The sequence below is a fragment of the Rhinopithecus roxellana genome, chromosome 3 (assembly GCF_007565055.1).
Source record: "Rhinopithecus roxellana isolate Shanxi Qingling chromosome 3, ASM756505v1, whole genome shotgun sequence".
NCBI classification, from domain to species: Eukaryota; Metazoa; Chordata; class Mammalia; order Primates; family Cercopithecidae; genus Rhinopithecus; species Rhinopithecus roxellana.
The window spans coordinates 57882914-57899300 of record NC_044551.1 but is presented as its reverse complement, the minus strand read 5'-3'; the positions used below and the strand labels follow the sequence as shown (position 1 = coordinate 57899300).

Genomic DNA, 16387 nt, shown 5'->3' with positions numbered 1-16387 from the left:
CTGCCCGCCTCTGCCTCCCAAAGTGCTGGGATTACAGGTGTGAGCCACCGTACCCAGCCCATCTTACACATATTAACTGATGTCTCATGTCTCCTTAAAATGCATACAAGCAGACAGTACCCCCACCCACCTTGGGCACATGTCTCAGGATTTCCTGAGGCTGTGTCAGGGATGCGTCCTTAACCTTGGCAAAATAAACCTTCTGAACTGACAGAGACCTGGCTCAGATATTTTGCATTGACATTATATAATATTTGAAAATCAAATTAAGGTATTTGTAGGTTATTTTTCACTTGTTTAATATTATTTTTACTCTTTAGTATAGCGGGTAAAGATAAAAGATCAAAGATTTAAGATATAAATGAGTTTTGTATTATCTGGGTGACATTTGTATCTTATATAAGCACCAATTTAAGTATCTAAAATTTTAATTTTTTTTGAATTCCTGGAAATCTAAAAAGTGTAGTGTTAAAGTCCGTCGTGTTTCCAAAGCTTTTTACATACTTAATTTCATAATAGTTTAATCAGACTTTCAAGGTGTTTTGTCATAACCAATTTGGGATTTTTGTTTCTTTAATGGGAAATAAACTAAGGAAGTTGTTTCCTAACTTAGTCATTCTGGGGTTCTCTCTAAGTCATCCCCATTCTGATGCTTTGTTTCCATTATATATTTCTCTGGCAACAACTGAAGGAATTTATCTAACTTGTTTACTCCCCTCTGAGATTTAAAGGCTTGCAAAATACATTACAGTAGTATAGATTTTTATTCATGTATGACTTGTAAAGATCTTTATTCCCCAGCCTCAACTCATTATTTACTTGGCTATTGAATCCTTCTGACCAGTGTTAAGTACAAAGATATTTTTTTGATTGGCTTCTAAAGCCAAAACAATTCCCCTAACAAAACCAAATTGCTATGTGAACAAGAAAAGATGTGTTATAAACACCATAACACCTCTAGTGTTCACTCTCTTCCTGCAGGTTAGACAAATCCAAAAGTGCTTTCAAGGTATATCCCTCTGGTAACTTAGAGTAATCGGACATATTGGGAAATAACTGCAGTTAGTGGAGCTGTAGTGATAATACAGTCCGGCTAACTACAACTCTGGGATAATTTTAAAATAGAAAGATGAAACTATCTCAGCAACCTCAGCATTTCCTAGTTTTCTTTTAATAAAGAAACTAGTTTCTTAACCAACAAAATAGGGTTAAAAACAGCTGCCTCTTTTCTGTCACAGGTAACAACATGGATTCAATTTAAATAAATCTGTATTATCATTGCGCTCCCAAGAGATTTGTTACACATAAAAATTTTTTCTTTTTTAATTTATTTTTCTCGTTAGTGGAGGGGGAATTGCCAAGATTCAACATCACAGTTCTTTCCTACTCAATTGTCAGCTGCTCTTCCTGCTACCTGCTACTTATTTCCATTCTTTGGTTTTTGTTATTCTAGTCATTGTATGCAAATTTCAACCTTTCTTTAATCCTATACTTCCTAGACTGGCATTAAATTAAAGCTTTGGCCTTTGCCAAAATTTAAATCCAATTCATCGAACGAAATCTTTCTACCTATCCTTATCACAGGTAGGCCAATATAATTTTTCTGATAACAGTTAAATTTTATATTTATTTTCAAACCCTTTCTTCGGGGACCTAGAATTCTTCTGTGAACTCTGCTCTTGCCTGCCATTTCAAAATATCAAAAGAATGTTGGAGACTTCTGCAGGTATTTATCTCGTGGCTATCAGGCAGAACTGTAATTAAGCCTTTCTACTATCATCTGCCAATGTCCTCCTAGCTTCTGGGTTACCATTCTGATGTTCTTCAGCAGCTTCCATGTACTAACCTAGCTGAGTCACTTTATTATTTAGTAGAAAATCTACACATCCCACTCATCCTGCAGTTCCTTCTTGCGGAAACAAGCAATCTCAAGTTTTTACCCTAAAAGTGTTTTTTTTTATTTGTAAGAGGATGTCTTCCCTTCAAATTTAATATGATGATGCACAGGACTGGGTGTGAGCTAAATGGTGAAGTGAGCAAAACTTATTGACCTCTCCCTTTTCAATGCCCTGCCCTCCCCTCAAGTATATAGAGAGATCTCACATAAGCACAGTTAAAATATTTATCATGAAAGTTAGAATCTTGGACTTGCCCTTTTGCTTTAGTCACTCATTAATGAGTAGAGGCAGTTCTATTCAGAAACTTTTTTCCTACACTATTTTTTCCAGAATTCAGCTTTTTCTTTTTTTCTGTATTGTTAAATTCTTCCAACCATTGATGATTAACAATATCTTACAAAAGAAGTTAGCTGATATTATATGTCCTTGAAATAAATGATTTTCAATGAGAGACTGGCTTCTATTTTGCTTATTGGTTTGGCCATAACTGAGGATTGCCTGACTCTGCCTTGAGGAGGACTCTGAAATGCTATCATAATGGCAAAAACCGCAATTACTTTTGCACCAACCTAATAATATAGGTAACTACTGAGCAATTTGATTTTCTACATTGTAGGAACAGAAACAGTTGTATAAAATTCTAGGCTCATTATTTTAAATAAAAAGGTCTTTCTATTTAAAGGGACACAGGTGGCCTTTTATGCCATTGAATTCCAATTACCCTATCTTCTGCTAAGATCTCAATGAATTCCTTTAAAATCTTTCTGAAATAAACACTGATTACCATTAGTAAATAATTTGGCAGCCTAATTCACAAGAGCTTTGAGCAAATGTTTTCGAAAGGACATTAAGGCTATTTAGAAAAGTAGTTCTCAACTTCTTTATACATATAGTACAAAATCCATCAAAATACCATTTGTCTTTTTAAAATTGGACAGGGTGATTCAAAAGTTTATTTGGAAACTTGAATGTTACTAGAGTAGCCCAGAAACTTTGAAAAAAAAAAGCATGACAGGAGAGGGGAGATGGAGTCTTGTTTAATCAGATATTAAAATAAACTGTATAGCTACAGTAATTCTTAAAGTATATTACTAGCTTAAAATAAACAGATGGATCAATTTAACAAAACACAAAGTCCAAAACAGACCATAATATATATAAGAATTTAGCTTATGACTAGTGACATTTTAAATTGTCAAGAGAAAAATGGATTAGCCAATAAATATTTGACAACTGACTCATTATTTGGAAAATAAAAAAGGCAGATCTCTACCTCATATTTTATACCAAAATTAAAGCTCCAGGAGTATTAAAGATTTAAGTATAAGAAAAATGCATTAGAAGAAAATATAGACAACTACATAATTACCTAGTACAATATAGTTATCTATAGGTATCTAAATATATAAATATAGGTAACTATTATATTAGGTAATTGTATAGCTAGGTAATTATATAATTAGATAACCATAGGTAACTATAACTAATTACTAATACTTTGAACTATATTAGAAAATGTATTTAAAAATTAACTACATTAGGGCTGGGCGCTGTGGCTCACACCTGTAATCCCAGCAATTTGGGAGGCCAAGGCAGGCTGATCACCTGAGGTCGGGAGTTCGAGACCAGCCTGACCAACACAGAGAAACCCCATCTCTATTAAAATTCAAAATTAGCCTGGCATGGTGGCTCATGCCTTTAATTCCAGCTACTCAGGAGGCTGAGGCAAGAGAATTGCTTGAACCCGGGAGGTGGAGGTTGTGGTGAGCCGAGATCATGCCATTGCACTCCAGCCTGGGCGACAAGAGCGAAACTCCATCTCAAAAAAAAAAAAAAAAATTAACTATATTAGAAATCAGAAATTAACTACACTAGAAAATATAAACTATACTGGAAAATACAGTTACCTATATTTTCTTCTAATGCATTTATTTTTCATACTTAAATATTTTACCTTTATATCTTTTGGTAAGGGGAAAACTTTCTAAGTGTGAAACCAAAAGGAGAAAACACAAAAAAAGAAACTTCTACAGTTGAAAATTAGTCATATATAAGATTTATTTATTTGTTTATCTGTATTTCCTAATTTTCCTATAATGAACTGATAATGAACTATAATGAATTGAGAGGAAGATTTTCTTTCGAGGGAGCAAGGGTATCTTCTAAGACGAATATAGCAGACCATGCTGAGCCAGCCCAAATCCTATTTTGCTCACAGGCAGAATGAATGTTTGCATTATCTTTAAATTTGCTTTCCTTCTCAGTATTTCATATATAATTTATGCTTTTCTCCTAGACAACTGTGCCTTACTGCTAGTTTACTTACCCCTTTTCATTTATATCATCTGTCTTTACAAAAGAGAACCTCAAATACAGGCTTGTTGTTTATTATACCTATACAACTGTATTATTTTATTTGTGCCAAGCAGCTCTACTAATATTTGCCCTTCTAATTTTTATCAAAAATTCTGTGTCTAAGGACCCTTCTCTTTGCTCCTTCCCCCAGTCCCTTCTACAACTCCAGAGTATCAATAGATATTCAAAGCCCCAGGATAAATATGCTTTACATTCCTGGAGCATCAAGTTTACTCAGCTATGAGAGGGAGAAGATGCTATTAGAGTAAAGCAAGTCATATTATGCAGTCAAACTGAAAATTCTCATAAGTTTAAAAATAAAATGGGAACTTCAGATAATTTAAAGTTCATTAGGCTTAAAGCAGGCCTTTCTACTCTAGCCTTTAGAATTCTGGAGACACAGGTTCCTTTCTCTTACATAGTTGGCCCTCCATATCCATTGGTTCTGCATCTGTAGATTCAACCAACCATGGATCAAAAATATTTGGGGAAAAAAAGCATCTGTACTGAACATGTACAGACTTTTTTTTCTTGTAATTACTCCCTAAACAACACAGAATAACAACTACTTACATAGCATTTACATCGTACCACATTGTACTACATATTAATCTAGAGATGATTTAAAGCAGGGGTCACCAACCTCTGGGCCACAGACCAACCTAGTCTGTGGCCTGTTAGGAACGAGGCCGCACAGCAGGAGATGAGCAAAAGGCGAGCAAGCATTACTGCTTCCCCTCCACCTCCTGTCAAATCAACATTGGCATTAGATTCTCAAAGGAGCACAAACCCTATTGTGAACTGCACATGCGAGGGATCTAGGTTGTGCGCTCCTAATGAGAATCTAATGTCTCATGATCTGAGGTGGATCTGTTTCATCCCAAAACCATCCCTCTCATACCCGACCTGGAAAAATTGCCTTCCATGGAACCAGTCCCTGGTGTTAAAAACAGTTGAGGACTACTGATTTACAGCATATAAAAGGGCCAGTCACAGTGGCTCACTGCCTGTAATCCTAGCACTTTGGGAGGCTGACACGGGTGGATCATTTGAGGTCAGGAGTTTGAGACCAGCCTGACCAACATGGTGAAACCCTACCTCCACTGAAAATACAAAAAACTTAGCCAGGCATGGGGACCAGTGCCTGTGGTCTGAGCTACTCGGGAGGCTGAGGCAGGAGAATGGCTTGAAACAGGGAGGCAGAAGTTGCAGTGAGCCAAGATTGCTCCACTGCACTCCAGCCTGGGCAACAGAGTGAGACTCCGTCTCTAAATAAATAAATACATACATAAAATGGAAAGCTATGTGTAGGTTACATGCAAATACTATGTCAGTTTACATCAGAGACTTGAACATGTGAAGACTTTGGTATCCGCAGGGGGTCTTCAAACCAATCTCAATGAATACTGAGGGACAACTGTATACATTTAAGGATTCTCCGGTGGAAAAGTTTGAGAAGCAGGGCTCTAAGACACCCCTTTAATTGCTCCTCGATTAGCCATTAATTCCTCCACAACTTGTGGAATGAGCCCTCACCCTCAGAGTGTAGACTCAGAAGGATGCCTTTCACACAGCCATCTGTTTTCTCAGGAGCTGGACGTCCTATACAGAACAATTTATAAGCAATGGTATTCTTTTAAACATTGGCATTTGAAGTATGCATAACCCAAAACACAAAGTTTAAAAAGAAGAAAATGGTTACGGAACACAACTTAAAGACCGATCAATTGCTTCAGCAATAGGTCCTCTGTACAGAATGAGCCCTAGGGGTAGTCCAATTACAGTCTACAATCACTGCCAGAGACTAGCTTTTTTCAAGATCCATTCCAAACGTTGGAGCCTTAAATTGTAATGCAAGTCAACAGAATAAAGATATACTATGCAAAACCTTGGCAAAATTGTCTAATATTAGAATATTTTAGACTCTTGTCACTTATAGAGGGAAAAAAATGCAGTGTCCTAAGTCAATTTAGTGTGTACACAAGAACACATTTCCCTTCAGGCCATTCAGATTTCCTATAATGGAAACAGTTTCAACTGTAAAAATTAACCTAAAATATCGAGAGGCTGACCCATGAATTTTTTTTCAAATTTTTTATTATACTTTAAGTTCTAGGGTACATGTACACAACGTGCAGATTTGTTACATATGTATACATGTGCCATGTTGGTGTGCTGCACCCATTAACTAGTCATTTACATTAGGTATATCTCCTATTGCTATCCCTTCCCCCACCCCCTCCCCACAACAGGCCCCGGTTTCCCACCCTGTGCCCAAGTGATCTCATTGTTCATTTCCCACCTATGAGTGAGAACATGTGGTATTTGGTTTTCTATTCTTGCAATAGTTTGCTGAGAATGATGGTTTCCAGCTGCATCCATGTCCCTACAAAGGACATGAACTCATCCTTTTTTATGGCTGCATACTATTCCATGGTGGATATGTGCCACATTTTCTTAATCCAGTCTGTCATTGATGGACATTTGGGTTAGTTCCAAGTCTTTGCTATTGTGAATAGTGCCACAATAAACATACGTGTGCACGTGTCTTCATAGCAGCATGATTTATAATCCTTTGGGTATATACCCAGTAATGGGATGGCTGGGTCAAATGGTATTTCTAGTTCTAGATCCTTGAGGAATCGCCACACTGTCTTCCACAATGGTTGAACTAGTTTACAGTCCCACCAATAGTGGAAAAGTGTTCCTATTTCTCCACATCCTCACCAGCACCTGTTGTTTCCTGACTTTTTAATGATCACCATTCTAACTAGTGTGAGATGGTATCTCATTGTGGTTTTGATTTGCATTGCTCTGATGGCCAGTGATGATGAGCATTTTTTCATGTATCTGTTGGCTGCATAAATGTCTTCTTTTGAGAAGTGTCTGTTCATATCCTTCGCCCACTTTTTGATGTGACCCATGAATTTGGAAAGGACATGGGTAACTGGTGAAACCAATTTTCCTCTGACATAATATTTACTTCTTGATTTATTATGCAAATATTCTATTATGTTCCTAACCTTCAAGACATTCCTTAAATGCAATAAAGCCACAGACTTGCTTTCTCAATAGCTAGAACACTGGCATCCATTGCTAGGTAGTAGAATCACTGGAATGGAACATGCATATTTAACGAAGGGTACAGCAATGTGTAAATATCACATCAAAGGCTCGCTTTCAAATACAAACAATTTTCTCGTCTCATTCTAGTGACATTTGAACTATTTTTTTTTTTTGAGACGGAGTCTCGCTCTGCCGCCCAGGCTGGAGTGCAGTGGCCAGATCTCAGCTCACTGCAAGCTCCGCCTCCCGGGTTCACACCATTCTCCTGCCTCAGCCTCCAGAGTAGCTGGGACTACAGGCGCCCGCCACCTCGCCCGGCTAGTTTTTTGTATTTTTTTAGTAGAGACGGGGTTTCACCGTATTAGCCAGGATGGTCTTGATCTCCTGACCTCGTGATCCGCCTGTCTCGGCCTCCCAAAGTGCTGGGATTACAGGCTTGAGCCACCGCGCCCGGCCCATTTGAACTATTTTATTTCAGGCTCTCCACTATATCTGATTTGGTTAAAATCAATGCAAGGGACCAAAATCACCTCATTTGAAAGCAGCAGGAAGTCACTGATCACTTAAAATCCTGCCTTACCAATAGCATGCATTCAGGAAAGGTGTACTGAATTGATTTGCCAATTTGACAAAATATACTTGTGAGAGGGGTAGAATGAGGATATTTCTTTGCAAGTAAGCAGCCTCATCTAACTATAATGGACCTCCTCACTCAATAGCGACAAGAATACAAAATTTGAATCAACAAACCAACTAATTCTGTTGCTATGTTCTGAAGTCAATGTGAAATAAAATTTTGGAGCAGTACCTAAGCTAAATCTGGAAAAATAACCAATTTTTATTTAGCACAGTGCATTGTATAGAGAAGGCAGTCAATGAATGTTTTAGGACTGTGACAGTGACAATATTTTGCCAATGTTTCTCAAAATATGTTCCTTGTATGACACACATGCAGTGCTACCCCATTCAATTCATTCATGGAATATTTGCTATGTGTTCTAGGCACTGGGGATACAGTAATGAGCAAATAAGACAAAAATTTCTACTTTTCTGGGACTTACTTTCTACTCGGAGTGGACAAAAGATAGACAACAGGTAAGTAAAGGATATAATATGTTAACTGGTAAATGTCTAAGATAAATTCAAAGCAGGAATAGGGTATTAAATGTTGAAAGGGAATTAAAAATGCAGATAGGGTAACCAGGGGAGAGCTCCTGGGAAGGTAACTTTTGAGTAAAGATGGAAAGGGAAAAAGTAAGTCATGCAGATATCTGAGGGAAAAGCAACCTAGACAATAGTGGAAGCATGTGCAAAGACCCTGAATCAGAAATTTCAAGGAACAGCAAAGGGGCCAATGAGGCTGGGCATGCGAAGATAGGAAATATAAGGGCAGATCACAAAAGTCCCCATAGGTCATGATGAAGACTGTTTTCTCCATTGAAAGAGACAGGAAGCTATTAGTGTTTTAAGCAGAGGAGTGACATGACCTGACTTGTGTTTTAACAGGTCTGCTCTGGCTGCTCTGGAGAGCAGAGAGCAGGGGAACAAGGACAGAAGCAGCAAGAGGAGCTACTTGTTTTAAAATGCAGAGCCTGGAATTTGTGTTTTTTAACAAGCTCTCTATGTGATTTATAGGCAGTCAAATTTAAGAACTGCAACTTTAAATTACCTAAGCAATTGAGACAAAAATTGATTTTACAATCTGATTATTTGATAATCACTACTCGACATCCAGTGGAGAAACTGGGCCTAAGTCATTTGTAATAAATTCAGCTAACAACCTGTCATTTCAGCCATGTAATCTCCAAACAGTACTTCCGGAAGAGAACGTTCAAGGAATCTTGGCTCCCTTGTTCTGTGACACAGGATACCCTCTGAGAGGTCTCCTCTGCAGAGAAGGAAATGAGAGCTAATGCAATCACACAGTGGCCATGTATTTGATAAGGTCACAGAACAGGTACCCTATAATATGAGAAGTTTTAGGATGCAACTAAAATAGAGCATATGGGTGGGGACTTTCCTCAATTTTTTTAACATAAAGATTTTCATTTTATTTTTACATGGAAGCAAGTAAGAACTTGTGTGTCATTCTAAATACATATATAAACCCTAAATTTATATTCTGCTTATATATTCTATATATAAATTCTTGATAAATTCCATATATATTTATAATGTATATTCTAGATTTGTTTATATGTGTATCTCACAATAAAATTTATAATTAGTACTTTTTAATACACTATAGAAATTAATATTCACAACAGTTAAAAATTCTTTGTGATTGAGTTTTATGATGGTAACAACTAGCATTTGCACAGCACTTGATGATTGAGATAATAGGACCTAATTCCACAAACCATAAATAAACATTATTTCTACTTTATAGTCACACTATACACATACAAATCCCAATATTTTAACTAGTTAGCAATCTAGTCAATACATCTTCTACTTATTTTTTGTTTCTTTTATATGCCTCTGAATTATTTTATATGCTCTCTGAACTGTGTACACAGTAGACACACAGATAAATTCTTAACTGACCACTGACTAGCCAATCTAGAGTGATGAAAATATTTGGTTCAGAGAATAAATTATCAAATACTTGTTTCCTCTATTTATCTGACTTCTTTGACCCCATACAAAAACAAAATTTTTAAAATTTCAAGAGGATAAACCTTAATAACCGGAAGGAACATAAATATATTTAAAGCAGATTTACTGAACCAATGGTTTAATTTTCATGAGAATAATTACATCCTGCTGCTATTTTTCCTTCAGCACAATTTCCCTAAAGTATTTCATCATTAAGGCCTGATTCAATGTGAATTTTTAGTAAGACACATAGTAAACTGAAGTTTTAAAGAGCATTCATTGTTAACAGTATTATCACCCAGGTACAAGTTATTCTTTTGGATAGAGTTCAGGTAATTGGTAACAAATAATAGATACTGATTACCTTCTTGAGTGGAAGAAGCCGCTAAGTGTTGAAGCTTAAGGCCAGTGTCTAATCTTTGAGGCTTTGTATACAGAAATAAATAGCAAAGGACACAGACACTGATGACAAAGGTGAGTAAAACAAGGGCAGCAATTCCTAATCCAATCAAGGCACCAATGCTGAGGAAAACAGGAAAAAAACACGTGTCACACAAAGTGGTTCACACTGGTTCAACTAAACAGAAGGCATAAATATATCGTTAGTTCTTGCTCTCAGGCATTCATAACCAGATTGTATTTTAGCATCAACAGTAACTGATTGAAATCTACAGTTCACCTTTTTCCATCACCAAATTCTTATATATTTTCTCTGTAGGATTTTCGAGGCCCTTTTAAATTTATACATTACTTTTTTTTTTTTTTTTTTGAGATGGTGTCTTACTCTGAAGCCCAAGGTGGAGTACAGTGGCACAGTCTGGATTCACTGCAACCTCTGCCTCCGGGGCTCAAGCGATTCTCATGCCTCAGCCTCCCGAGTAGCTGGGACTACAGGTGCATGCCATCATGCCCAGTTAATTTTTTGTATTTTAGTAGAAATGGGGTTTCACCATGTTGCCGAGGGTGGTCTCGAACTCCTGAGCTCAGGCAATCCACCCACCTCGGCCTCCCAAAGTGCTGGGATTAAAGGCGTGAGCCACCAGTCCCGGCCGGCTTGTACATTACTATGAATAGGGAAGATCATGTGTTCATATTATAGGTTAAAGGTCACATGATTCTTTTGGGATAATTCTAAAACATCTCCATCAAATAAACCTCTATTATTCATATATTTTACAAGGAAAGATCAGGTTCAACAACAAATGATGAACAGAAAAATATTTGTTTCTGCAAAAGCACTAAAGACATATGTGAAATGCCATTTGTTGATTTACAAAGCCAAAACTATTATAAAAAAGGAGAAAGCAATTTGAATTAAAGGAAAATGGTATTTGTGAAATTCATACCAAGTTTATGTTCAGTTTGACTTTTTCCTTTCTAAAAGGGCATAATGTCAATGGCTTCTAGCATTAAGGAAGAAGCCCTTATACTTTTCTCTAAAAACAAAATGTGTATCTGATTGTATTTGCTCCACCCTAAATTTGTAATGATTCCGTCTGATACAGTTACCTCTAAGTCTAATCATTTGAGAAATATAGTTTTCATAAGCCTGTGAACTGAATGTTACTAAATGGGAAAAGAGCTTAGGGGGAAAAAAAGCATTATCTTGAAAGACTAATATGATAACACGTACTTCTTGAACCACATTTTGTTCTAATTAAAATCTACCAATAGATTTTAACCTATAAATAGATTTTAATCAATTTTACTCAAGAACAGATACTTCTGTTGACTTTCACGGTAGTGTTGTACACACTTATTTAACGCATTTGAGAGTTTAGCTTATAGAAAATGTTCAATAAATGGAAATAAATAATAATTGACTGCTGATTGATCTACCTGTATTTGGGACATACATCATTGAAAAGTAATGATCTTTTTCTTCATTATCTTCCTGGCTTGCCTTTAGGCTTCTGCTCTTTCCCTGGGATTAGGACACTGACAGGTTTAACCTGTACCAAAAGGGAGGGGAGGGAGAATTTGACCAGGGATGCCAGGAGCATTGCTGCTTTGGGAGGAAGGATAATAGAACTGTAAGTGAAGAGTTAAGTTCACTCCACTTGTCCTTCATTTTAGGAGCTAGAACACCCCTACAAAGAAGAGATTGCCTCCTGAACCACACACACGAAGTCGACTTTCAGAGATTCTTGTGCTTGGTTTATTGTCAACCCAGTTCCACTAGCCTTATAGACGAGTGAAGGCTGGGGAAATTTATGGCTGGAGTCACTGTAGAGTTACATATTTCAACTTGGGGTTTGCTCTCACTGGATGCACTCTCATCTAAAAGGTAGACACCCTATATTTGGCGACTCCTCTTTTATGCTTGTTTGCACCAAACCTAACTTTTGTGCATTTTAAGTGTCAGGGAAGGTTAGGATCACTTCACTATACACAGACACATGCGAAAGTAATCCACTCAGTTAATATTATCTGGTGCACAGAGCAGATAAGAGGCTAGACATCTGGAAAGATTCTTCAAACAGGAACCTGATTATTACAAAATCTTCAAGGTAAAAATGTAATTTAGTCTATTTGAAAGCAAAATTGTTATTTTAATTAACTTCCACATACACAGTGTGGGCTTTCAATGTACAAATTATAAAACCAGACCATTAAATTTGAAAGAAAAACAAAAACAAAGCATGCCATCCCTGCTTTCGGTTAGAAAAGAATGTTCTTCATAATACTGACAAATACTTTCAATGTCATGGTTCACTTTATAAAAAAGTTGCTTTATGGCCGGGAGCGGTGGCTCATGCCTGTAATCCCAGCACTTTGGGAGGTCAAGGCAGGCAGATCATGAGGTCAGGAGATCGAGATCATCCTGGCTAACATAGTGAAACCCCATCTCTACTAAAAATACAAAAAATTAGCCAGGCATGATGGCAGGCACCTGTAGTCCCAGCTACTCGGGAGGCTGCTGCAGGAGAATGACATGAACCTAGAAGGCAGAAGTTGCAGTGAGCCGAGATTGAGCAACTGCACTCCAGCCTGGGTGACAGAGCGAGACCTCGTCTCAAAAAAAAAAAAAAAAAAAAGAAAGAAAAGAAATGTTGCTTTATGCACGCAAAGCTCTAGGTATAAACTCTCGGTAAAGAGGGAGCTCCAGGAGACTCCTAAAATAGTCATTTCAATAAATACTTATTAAATAACCACTCATGCATGGCCCTGTCCAATAGACCTTATTTTCCCAAGTCCTGGAGAAGATTACCAAGGAAAATCCTAAGAACATAGGGAGTCATCGGAGGAGAAAAGATGGGAGGGGGCCAGACACAGGAAAGGAAGAATTATCCTTTCCTCAGCACCCTATGGCAGTTGTTTTACAAGCTTTGAGAGAGGGTCTGAAGCTGCTGTCACATTAATGCAGCAATTCTCCTACTTAGGAAGTTCACTTACCTTGTGATAGCCACAGCTGTGCCTTTCTCCAGCCACTATAGAATCTCAAAACAAGGGCTAGTGAGTCTTCACAGTTGGACTATTTTAAATTAGGAGTGGAGAGCAAAGAATAGAGGGGAAATGAAGCTCTAATAAATTTACCTCCCTATTGTGTTCTCAGAGCTCAATAACTCACAGGAATCCCAGGTTTAACACTGCCAACCAACAACATCAGTTGAAGTGATTTTTCTATTTCCCAGGGAATGGACCTGCACTGTCCATTTTGTCAGTGCTGAATGAAGACCCCAGCAAGCTGTTCACTCCTTTGTGCCCTTATAAATCTTAGGAAGGTTTTATGTCCTCTATTGCTTGTCACTTTGGAACTATTCAGGGATCTGAAAATCTCAGGCACATTTTCCAATTGAGTTTGACTTAGGAATTGCCAGTCTCTGTTGGAGGTGTTTCTGCCATCAGTAATGCCTCCAATGACCCAGAGATAGATTACTCTGTTAGTTTCCAAAAGGCCAGATAATAAACCAGTGCAATACAGATTTCTTCCTCATGTAATCTACTAAGGATAAGCTATCATTATTTTCTGACATTTTGCCCTTTTTCAGCAAAATACAACTTTGTGAGCTGAACTTACGGGAAGGTAGGCACTCCTGCTGAGACTTGTTGATGCTTGCAATATAGAAAAATATGTTAATACGTTATTGCTTTAAGAAGTAACATTTAGTCATTTGCTATAGACTTGGCATGTGTGTTAAATTCTGGGTCATGTAGGTGACTGGGAGACATAATCATACTTTACCTCTTACTAGCAGAATCCATCTCCCCCAACCCTATAAACTAATTAATATGTACAAAACAATTTAAGGTGGGAGCTCTTTCCTTGATTGTCGAACCCCTTTCATTCTCCAAGCAAAATGAAAAATTAAGTTTAAAGTTTGCAGTCCTTCAGAGTGGAAGGGGGAAAAGAAATTCATAATGAAAATGTCTACATGAATACTAGTTGGAATAAGTAAAATAAAATTGCCACTATAGGAAAAAAGAAACAAGACCGCACCTTAGAAAGTCTCTTCACATTCCAGCAATAGCCACATGGCTCAGGTTTCAAGAAAGGGGGTGTCCTGTTCTACAGAGTGTGTGTATAATCATAGCAACCAAGAGCTGTATCTTTCTTGGTGTCTCTTCAATTCTCTCCAGGGTAGGGGTCAGATCCTCCAAAAAGGGCAAGTCGTAAAGCCCAGTTGCTTGCGCAGGCCCTCAGGAACACACACACACACACACACACACACACACACACACACACTTTAAAAAATACATGTGTATTTTAAAGAATACAACCAATTCCTTCACAACCCTCAAAGAGTCTTAAAATACTCTGGTCCTTGTTAATGCAGTAAAAAGAGCCCCAAAGGAGCCTCCTTTCTCTTCAAATACACCAAATAAACCTAAAAGAGGATTTTAAACCTTCTCCTTGGGTTATCTGCCTGTCCTCCCGCTCCACCAGTAGGGTGCCAGCCTGGGACTGGTCCCCGGCGAGGGGAGAGCAGTCGGCTCCCGGGAGGCGGGCGGGGAACCCAGTGGGGCCAGCCGGGAGGGCCCCAACTGCGCCCTGGGTGCAAAGCCCGCGCTCCTCCAGCGCGCACCTCGCCTCCGGTCCTGGCTTCCGGGGGAGTTCCGAGCCGGGGCGAGATTTCTCTCCCTACCCTCACCCGCCCTCAGAGGCTTCGCTTCCTTCCGTAGCGACCCAACCCAGAGCCGATGGCGGGGACGCGGGAGACCCCCCTGGCCCTGGCGTGGCTCCGCTGGTCGCCTCCCCAGCCCCGGGCCCGGCCAGCCGCCGCACGCGCGGGCTCTCAGCCCACCTGAGGCTCCACATGTAGCTGTGCTTGTAGGGGAAGTAGCTGCCCGGCTCGCTGCAGCAGTACTTGAGGTCTGCGAAGCCGCAGCAGTACTGGAGCGCGGCCCCCTCGCCAAGCCGGGGGCACTGGAAGGGCTCCACGAAGCTCTGGTTGAGGCTGTAGTAGCCGGAGCACAGACGGCTGTCCTCGCTCATCGCGGGCAGGGGCCGGGAGAGGCTCGCGAGGGCCCCGGTCTGCTCTCGGATCGCACCGGTCCAGCACCTCCAGAGCCCGCGGACCCCTCTGCCCGGACTCGGCTCTTCGGATCTGGGCTCTGGCTGCCCAGGCGCTCAGCCTTCCCGCGCCACCTCTGCTTTCTCTCCTCCCCTTGTCCACATGGTGTCTGGGCGCCTTACTCTCGCCTCTCCCTCTCGCTGCTGAGCGGTCGCTCCTTTTATCCGCCCATCTCGACGCTGACTCCCCTCTACTTTCCCTCATTTCACCAGCAGCCTGGAGACCTTAGCTGTCCTCACACCATGCCGGAAAGAGCTTTCTCCAGCGGGAAAAAAGGAGACGTGGGACATGTTTTCAGTCCAAGCAGATGCTGCCAAAGTTGCAGTTTTCCTGCCTAGGGACAGGGCAGGTGGATTCTGGGCAAACAGACCGGGTCTGGTGGAGCCTTAACTACCCGGCCATTGACTCAAGGAGTGGAGGAGAGGACCAGATAAAAGGCAGTCAACAGTAGTGAGGCGGCGTTGGTGTTCTCTTTCTTTGAGAGAAAATGTGAAACATTAAGATCTGCCCATTTAAAAATAAAAAACAAGAAACAACGTCTCCCCTAACAACTGGCCATGCTGCAGTTGCTTTCTGTGTTCAGCTAAAATATCCAGAAAAGTTAAGAAATGCAAGACATGAAGGTAAAGAAAGTGAGAACTTTCTAGAGAGGGAGGCAGCCAAAGGAAAAAAAGGCAGAGGAAATAGGGAGAAAACTTCAGTCAGTTTTGATGTGCTGTAGGAACTTCTTTTGTCTCCTTTTTGTTTGATATTCCCATTTTCTTGATTGGTTTGTTCACAAAGGCTTTTTAAAATAACGATGATAATACATGCTTATTGTAATAAGTCAAGCAATGCTTGGGTCTATAAAGAAAAAGATAATAATAGCCTTATGATGGGAGAGGAGGCGATTATAACATTCATAAAATGTACAAGATAGATCATTGTTTCTTCCTCTTCATTTCTGCTTCCTTC

General features: G+C 39.4%; 1 protein-coding gene across 2 annotated transcripts in view; it reads right to left on the bottom strand.

Annotated features, from left to right (window-relative positions):
• The window catches only part of SHISAL2B (shisa like 2B), a 28190-nt gene extending 12639 nt beyond the window's left edge, over positions 1-15551 (bottom strand). Inside the window, exons 1-2 of one of the 2 annotated variants that reach the window (XR_004056398.1) lie at positions 11757-11939; positions 10282-10439 (exon numbers count right to left, since the gene is read on the bottom strand). Coding sequence is in view for 1 of the 2 variants with exons in the window: in XM_010368235.2 (XP_010366537.1) it covers positions 10282-10439; positions 15164-15354 (349 nt within the window). In the remaining variant the exon portion in view is untranslated. Of the gene's footprint in view, positions 1-10281; positions 10440-11756; positions 11940-15163 lie in introns of those variants that run through there. The other variant, XM_010368235.2, reaches the window with a different exon arrangement.
• Between the last annotated feature and the right edge of the window lie 836 nt (positions 15552-16387).